The 8,408-nt window shown below is 50.0% G+C and overlaps 1 protein-coding gene across 5 annotated transcripts in view; it reads right to left on the bottom strand.

Moving 5' to 3' along the window:
- Positions 1–2,561: 2,561 nt before the first annotated feature.
- The window catches only part of LOC144611689 (transcription factor RelB-like), a 40,000-nt gene continuing 34,153 nt past the window's right edge, over positions 2,562–8,408 (bottom strand). For all 5 annotated transcript variants that reach the window (XM_078430914.1, XM_078430912.1, XM_078430910.1 and 2 more), the window contains 2 exons: positions 5,072–5,131; positions 2,562–2,965 (listed from right to left, as the gene is read on the bottom strand). In XM_078430914.1, coding sequence (XP_078287040.1) covers positions 2,571–2,965; positions 5,072–5,131 — 455 coding nt within the window. In that variant the 3' untranslated portion in view covers positions 2,562–2,570. The remainder of the gene's footprint in view (positions 2,966–5,071; positions 5,132–8,408) is intronic.

Raw genomic sequence — 8,408 nt, 5'->3', positions numbered from 1 at the left:
CTGGAGTAACGAAACGCTGGGTAACCTTTGAGGTGGTGGGTGTATGGAACGAGCTGCCAGAGGAGGTAGTTGAGGCAGGTACTATCGCAAAGTTTAAGAAACATTTAGATAGGTACATGGATAGGGCGGGTTTGGAGGGATATGGGCCAAGCGCAGGCAGGTGGGACTGGTGTAGATGGGACATATTGGCTGGGGTGGGCAAGTTGGGCCGAAGGGCCTGTTTCCTCACTGTATCACTGCGTGACTCTCTCTATGACCAAATGGATCCATATGTCAAGACCTGGTTGTAAAGGTTTGCCTCTATATTTAAAATGTGGCAATGTAGACTCGTCCTGCACAGAAACTGGCCCATCGGCCCAATTCGTCCGAACTGAACCATCCTGACACAACCACATCGGGGATGCTCAGACTATCTTTGATTGGACTTTACCTTGCACTGAACATGATTCCCTTATCAGTAGGAAATAAAACTGCAGATGCTGGTTTAAATCGAAGGTAGGCACAAAGTGCTGGAGTAACTCAGCGGGTCAGGCAGCATCTCTGGAGAGAAGGAATGGGTGACGTTTCGGGTCGAGACCCTTCTTGGATGCGCGGTGCAGGACTAAGATCCAGTCTAAAGACTGTGCGGCCAGGTTGGGAGAGTTCAGGTGGGGATAGACTTGGAGGCTGCAGAACACAGTAGTGATAGGGGCAAACAGCAAAGACATTGACATTGCAGGAACAGCTCGAATATCCACCAGAGCACGCGGCCTGAATAGCCATTCATTACTTAGGTGGTGAACCTCCCAAACATAATCTGCCCGGCAACAACAATAAAAACGAATGCATACAAACTAGGGTTGCCAACTGTTCCCGTATTAGCCGGGACATCCCGTATTCTGGGCTGAATTAGTTTGTCCCGTACGGGACCGCCCTTGTCCCGTATTGGTAGGGTTGCCAACTTCCTCACTCCCGAATACGGGACAAAGGGTGACGTGACCTCACCCAGCCAGCGGCCACGCGCTCCCGCTCCACCAATGGCGGCCGCCATTGGTGGAGCGGGAGCACGTGGCCGCTGGCTGGGCGAGGTCACGTGGGGCGCGGGGCGGTGACGTCACCCGTATTTGGGAGTGAGGAAGTTGGCAACCCTAAAAAAAAAACATTCCTGGACAATACAATCATGGCGAAAATTGCACAAAACCTAAAGCAAATTCTTCAGAAAAACTTCATTTCCCCCCCACCTCAAAAACAATTTGTAATACATTCTTAAAACAAAATAGAGTCAAGAAAGTTACAGTGCTTGTGGGTTTGACCAGGATAGGAAAATACACCGTGCCCACATGTGCAGATGCTGGTTTCAACCCAAGATAGACACAAAATGCCGGAGTAACTCAGCGGGACAGGCAGCATCTCTGGAGAGAAGGAATGGTCAAGACCCAAAACGTCGCCCATTCCTTCTCTCCAGAGATGCTGCCTGTCCCGCTGAGTTACTCCAGCTTTTTGTGCCTAATCTTGAGAAGGTTTGATGTTCTTCAACACCCTAATGTCCTTGGCTTTGGGTCAAAGTGGAGACAATCAATCTTTAAGTTTTAGTTCAGTTTCAGAGACACGGCGCGGAAACAGGCCCTTCGGCCCACCCTGTCCGCACCGACCAGCGATGCCCGCACACTAACACTACCCTATACACACACGGGGGACAATTTATTTACACCCAGCCAATTAACCTGCAAAGCTGTACGTCTTTGGAGTGTGGGAGGAAACCGGAGATCTCGGAGAAAACCCACGGGGAGAACGTGCAAACTCCGTACAGACGGCGCCCGTAATCGGGATCGAACCCGGGTCTCTGGCGCTGTGAGGCAGCAACTCTACCGCCGCGCCACAGTGTATCTGTGAAATGCCTCACAGTTTTTGAGTATTCTTCGACCCGGTGGGGTGGTGTCAGTAAGATAGCCGGGGTAAAGGACTCTCTGGACAACGTTTCCACATCTCCCAGGCTAGAGATGGCAATTGATGGGACCTCCGTTGGCGTGTCAGTTGCCTCCATCACAACCTGGCCCTCCACCATTTTGGAGGGGACAATGATGATGGTGGGACCAAGTGGGCAGTCCAATTGCAAAGGTGTCATGGTTAAAATGTCCCCCTCCCTCCTCCTTCACCTAACCCTATCTCTCTGTTTGAGCTTCTGTACCTCCAAGGGGAAAGGAAAGGGTATAAACTGGAAATAAAGACTCCTCAATTACATTCAACACAGGTAGACACAAAATGCTAGAGTAACTCAGCGGGACAGGCAGCATCTCGGGAGAGAAGGAATGGGTAACGTTTCGGGTCGAGACCCCTTCTTCAGACTGAGGAAGTACATTCAACACGGGTTTTGAGACCCTTCAGGCCAACTATTGGCCTGCTAACCCTCATGGCCGTAGCCACATGGACTAATGGAGAATAGGAGAGGCAGTCATGTTAAGAGTGGGAGGGGGGGGAGTTAGAGTTTTCCTGCACCTCTCCCCCTCCCCCTCCCATCCAACTCTAAAGTCAACCAAATGCCCCTCCACCCCCCCCCCCCCCAATTCTCACCCAACAAAGGGGGTGGCCTCTCAGCGTTTGCTGCCGGTTTGGTCATCTGGCATGGTGATGCTGGTGGCCAGAATACTGGGCAGCTCATCGTCTACCTGTGGAAACTCCCCGAAGGTGTAGGGGTTTAAGTAGCCCGTCTCTGCGGAAGCAGCCATGTCTCCCCCCTGCACCCTGGCACTGGCGAAGGCAGGGTTAAACATCCCCCCCTCTCTGTGGTGCAGCACGTCTTCCACCTGGGCCCCAAAGTGACCATTGCTCCAGTCCAGAGGCTCTTCTTTCTTGCAGCCACCGCCGTACAAGTCATTCACGGACTCCATGGTAGAAGGTTCGGGGCAGAAGGTCGTGTATCTCTGGTCAAAGCACTCCCACGGCTTCTGGACGTGTCTCGAGTCTGGAAATCTCTCATCCTCCTCCCCTGTCAAGCCAAGAACAAAGTCTTACACACGTTTTCAGGATATCCCTTATCGTTCTTGGTTCTTGGTCCTCCAAAATATTCCAAATGGAATTTAAACTGGAGGTCAAGTCAAGTCAAGTCAAGTCAATTTTATTTGTATAGCACATTTAAAAACAACCCACGTTGACCAAAGTGCTGTACATCTGATTAGGTACTAAGGAAAAAAAATGAAACATACAGTAGCACGCAAACAGTTCACAGCGCCTCCTCAATGAGCCTCAAACGCTAGGGAGTAGAAATAGGTTTTGAGCCTGGACTTAAAGGAGTCGATGGAGGGGGCAGTTCTGATGGGGAGAGGGATGCTGTTCCAGTCTAGGAGCTGCAACCGCAAAAGCGCGGTCACCCCTGAGCTTAAGCCTAGACCGCGGGATAGTGAGTAGCCCCAAGTCGGCCGACCTGAGGGACCTGGAGTTAGAGAGGGGGGTTAGAAGATTTTTGATGTAGGGGGGGGAATGTCCATTTAGGGCTTTATACGTGAATAGGAGGAGCTTGAAGTTGATTCTGTACCGTACAGGGAGCCAGTGGAGAGAGGCCAGAATCGGGGTGATGTGGTCCCTTTTATGGGTACCCGTCAGGAGTCTCGCTGTGGCGTTTTGGACCAGTTGCAGGCGGGACAGGGAAGATTGGCTGATCCCAGTGTATAGGGAGTTGCAGTAGTCTGGGCGGGAGGAAATGAAAGCGTGAATGATTTTTTCTGTGTCGTCGAATTGGAGGATAGGTTTGATTTTAGCTATGGTTCGAAGTTGGAAGAAGCTGGCTTTTACCACAGCGTTGACTTGCTTATCAAATTTTAATGCAGAGTCAAATATCATGCCGAGGTTTTTGACATGCGGTTTGACTAGGCAGGATAGACTTCCAAGACTGCCTGTTATCGATTTGATGGAGTCGGGGGGGGGCGAATAGGATGACCTCAGACTTGCTCTCATTTAATTGGAGGAAGTTCTGTGCCATCCAACATTTTATGTCCTCAAGGCAGTGTAAGAGGCTGTTTAAATTTGACTGGTTGTTGGGTTTCAAGGGGAGGTAAAGCTGAGTGTCATCGGCATAGCAGTGGAGGTGATGAAGTTAAACTTGTGGGGATGAAGTTAAATGGACGTTAATACGAATGGGTCGACTGGGCTTACATTCACTGGAATTTAGAGGGATGAGTATGGATTGTAGACACAAAAAGCTGGAGTAACTCAGCAGGACAGGCGGCATCCCTGGAGAGAAGGAATGGGTGACGTTTCGGGTCGAGACCCTTCTTCAGACTAAAGAATGGGTCGACTGGGAGTATATTTACTGGAATTTAGAAGGATGAAAGGGGATCTTATAGAAACATTAATAACTATTAAGGGATTGGACAGGCTAGATGCAGGAAAAATGTTCGCGATGTTGGGGGAGTCCAGAACCAGGGGTCACAGTTTAAGAATAAGGGGTATTTATTCATAAAATGCTGGAGTAACTCAGCGGGTCAGGCAGTATCTCAGGAGAGAAGGAATGGGCGACGTTTCTGGTCGAGACCCTTCTTCAGACTGATCCTAACTTATTTATTTTGTGAATAAATACTTTCGATTTGTACCAGCATCTGCAGTTATTTTCTTACACTAAGAATAAGGGGGTCGGCCATTTAGGACTGAGATGAGGAAAAACTTATTCAACCAGAGAGTTGTGAATCTGTGGAATTCTCTGCTACAGAAGGCAGTGGAGGCCAATTCACTGGATGTTTTCAAGAGAGAGTTGGAGCCCTTTTAGGGCTAACGGGATATGGGAATAAAGCAGCGGTGCTGGCTCAAAGGGCTGAATGGCCTACTGCTAGAGGGTGGTGAATCTGTGGGATTCATTGCCACAGAGGGCTGTGGAGGCCAAGTCAATGGATGTTTTTAAGGCAGAGATTGACAGATTCTTGATTAATGCGGGTGTCAGGGGTTATGGGGTGAAGGCAGGAGAATGGGGTTGAGAGGGAGAGATAGATCAGCCATGATTGAATGGCGGGGTAGAATTGGTGGGCCGAATGGCCTAATTCCGCTCCTATCACTGATGAGCCTGTGAACCATTCCCCGTAGTGGTACCGAATGCCAACCTTACCTCGAAACGTCATTGGGTTTTTCGGTCCTGCTGCTGCATCTGGTAAATTCACATTAGCATCTGTCAACAAAACAAAACAAAGGATTTATTTATTCAGTCAGTTAATGCCACACGCATTCTCCTGATCCATCTTCTCACCTTACACTGTGTAGCCTAAACTCTCCTTCCAAACCTTTCCCATCCACTTGCTTGTCCAAATGTCTTTTAAATGTCATAGCACCTGCTCGATCTACCTCCTCTGGCAGTGTAAGATCTGCCTCCTCTGGCAGTGTAAGATCTACCTCCTCTGGCAGTGTAATATCTGCCTCCTCTGGCAGTGTGATATCTACCTCCTCTGGCAGTGCAAGGTCTACCTCCTCTGGCAGGGCAAGGTCTACTTCCTCTGGCATTGCTAGATCTACCTCCTCTGGCATTGCGAAATCTACCTCCTCTGGCAGTGTAAGATCTACCTCCTCTGGCAGTGTAAGATCCACCTCCTCTGGCAGTGTAAGATCCACCTTCTCTGGCAGTGTAGGATCTACCTCCTCTGACAGTGCAAGATCTACCTCCTCTGGCAGTGTAAGATCCACCTCCTCTGGCTGTGTAAGATCCACCTCCTCTGGCAGTGTAATATCCACCTCCTCTGGCAGTGTAATATCTACCTCCTCTGGCAGTGTTAGATCCAACTACTCTGCAAGTGTAAGATCTACCTCCTCTGGCAGTGTAAGATCTACCTCCTCTGGCAGTGTAAGATCTACTTCCTCTGGCAGTGTAAGATCTACTTCCTCTGGCAGTGTAAGATATACCTCCTCTGGCAGTGTAAGATCCACCTCCTCTGGCAGTGTAAGATCCACCTCCTCTGGCAGTGTAAGATCCACCTTCTCTGGCAGTGTAGGATTTACCTCCTCTGGCAGTGTAATATCTACCTCCTCTGGCAGTGTAAGATCCACCTCCTCTGGCAGTGTAATATCCACCTACTCTGGCAGTGTAATATCCACCTCCTCTGGCAGTGTAATATCTACCTCCTCTGGCAGTGTTAGATCCAACTACTCTGACAGTGTAAGATCTACCTCCTCTGGCAGTGTAAGATCTACCTCCTCTGGCAGTGTAAGATCGGCCTCCTCTGGCAGTGTAAGATCTACTTCCTCTGGCAGTGTAAGATCCACCTTCTCTGGCAGTGTAGGATCTACCTCTGGCAGTGTAAGATATACCTCCTCTGGCAGTGTAAGATCCACCTCCTCTGGCAGTGTAAGATCCACCTCCTCTGGCAGTGTAATATCTACCTCCTCTGGCAGTGTTAGATCCAACTAATCTGGTAGTGTAAGATCTACTTCCTCTGGCAGTGTAAGATCTACCTCCTCTGGCAGTGTAAGATCGGCCTCCTCTGGCAGTGTAAGATCTACTTCCTCTGGCAGTGTAAGATCTACCTCCTCTGGCAGTGTAAGATCCACCTCCTCTGGCAGTGTAATATCTGCCTCCTCTGGCCGTGTAAGATTCACCTCCTCTGGCAGTGTAAGATCTACCTCCTCTGGCAGTGTAAGATCTGCCTCCTCTGGCAGTGTAAGATCTTCCTCCTCTGGCAGTGTGAGATCTACTTCCTCTGGCAGTGTAAGATCTACCTCCTCTGGCAGTGTAAGATCTACCTCCTCTGGCAGCTCGTTCCTGCACTCACCACCCTCCGTGTGGAAAAAGTTATGCATCCCATCTCGGGACGGCACGGTGGCGCAGCGGTAGAGTTGCTGCCTTACAGCGCTTGCAACACCAGAGACCCGGGTTCAATCCCGACTACGGGTGCTGTCTGTACGGAGTTTGTACTTTCTCCCTGTGATCGCGTGGGTTTTCTCCGAGATCTTCGTTTTTCTCCCACACCTATAGGCATGTAGGTTGAAGGTAGACTTCTTCAGTCTGAAGAAGGGTCTCGACCCAAAACGTCACCCATTCCTTCTCTCCAAAGATGCTGCCTGACCCGCTGAGTTATTCCAGCATTTTGTGTCTACCTTCGATTTAAACCAGCATCTGCAGATCTTTCCTACACAGGTTTGTAGGTTAATTGGCTTGGTGTATGTGTAAATTGTCCCTAGTGTGTGTGTTGCATAGTGTTAGTGTGTGGGGATCGTTGGGCGGCGCGGACTCGGTGGGCCGAAGGGCCTGTTTCCGCGCTGTATCTCTAAACTAAACAAAAAGATCTCACTGTTGGAGATACAGCATGTAAACAGGCCCTTCGGCCCAACGAGTCTCTGCCGACCAGCGACCCCCCCCCCCTTCCACTTGCACCATCCCACACAGTAGTAGATACTATAACATTTAGAAGGCATTTGGACAAGAACTTGGATTGGAAAGGTTTAGAATGATATGGCCAAATGGGCCCAGAGTCAGAGTGTTACAGTGTGGAAACAGGCCCTTCGGCCCAACTTGCCCACACCGACCAACATGTCCTATCCACATGACTCCCACCTGCCTGCGCTTGGTCCACATCCCTCTAAACCTGTCCTATCCAGGTACCTGTCTAAATGTTTCTTAAACGTCACGTTAGTACCTGCCTCAACTACCTCCTCCGGCAGCTCGTTCCATGCACCCACCACCCTCTGTGTAAAATGTCACCCCTCAGGTTTCTACTAATTCTTTCCTCCCTCACCTTAAACCTATGTCTGCTGGTTCTCGATTCCTCTACTCTGGGCAAGAGACTCTGCATTTACCCGATCTATTCCCCTCATGATTTTGTACGCAAAGCTGAGATCACGGACGCGATGGGCCGAAGGGCCTGTTTCCGTGCTGTATTCCTCCATGACTCAAGCCTCAAGCTAAGACTGAGTCACTAGTTCACATTTGGCGTAGAGGAGCAGACTGAGATTACAACTATAGGTAGACACAAAATGCTGGAGTAACTCAGCGGGACAGGCAGCATTTCTGGAGAGAAGGAATGGGTGGCATCTCGGGTCGAGACTATCTTTTGTGTCTATCGTCAGTTTAAGCCAACATCTGCAGTTCCTTCTTGGACAATTGGGCGGCACGGTGGCGCAGTGGTAGAGTTGCTGCCTTACAGCGAATGCAGCGCCGGAGACTCGGGTTCCATCCTGACTACGGGCGCCGTCTGTACGGAGTTTGTACGTTCTCCCCGTGACCTGCGTGGGATTCCTCCGAGATCTTCGGTTTCCTCCCACACTCCAAAGACGTGCAGGTTTGTAGGTTAATTGGCTTGGTAAATGCTTAAAAAAAATGTCCCCAGTGGGTGTAGGATAGTGTTAATGTGCGGGGATCGCTGGTCGGCGCGGACCCGGTGGGTCGAAAGGGCCTGTTTCCACACTGTATCTTTAAATTAAACTAAACTAAAATAAAACTATGACCGAGTGTTCCAAAC

The sequence above is a fragment of the Rhinoraja longicauda genome, chromosome 41 (genome assembly GCF_053455715.1).
Source record: "Rhinoraja longicauda isolate Sanriku21f chromosome 41, sRhiLon1.1, whole genome shotgun sequence".
Lineage (NCBI taxonomy): Eukaryota > Metazoa > Chordata > Chondrichthyes > Rajiformes > Arhynchobatidae > Rhinoraja > Rhinoraja longicauda.
This window is presented reverse-complemented; position numbering and strand designations above follow the sequence as displayed.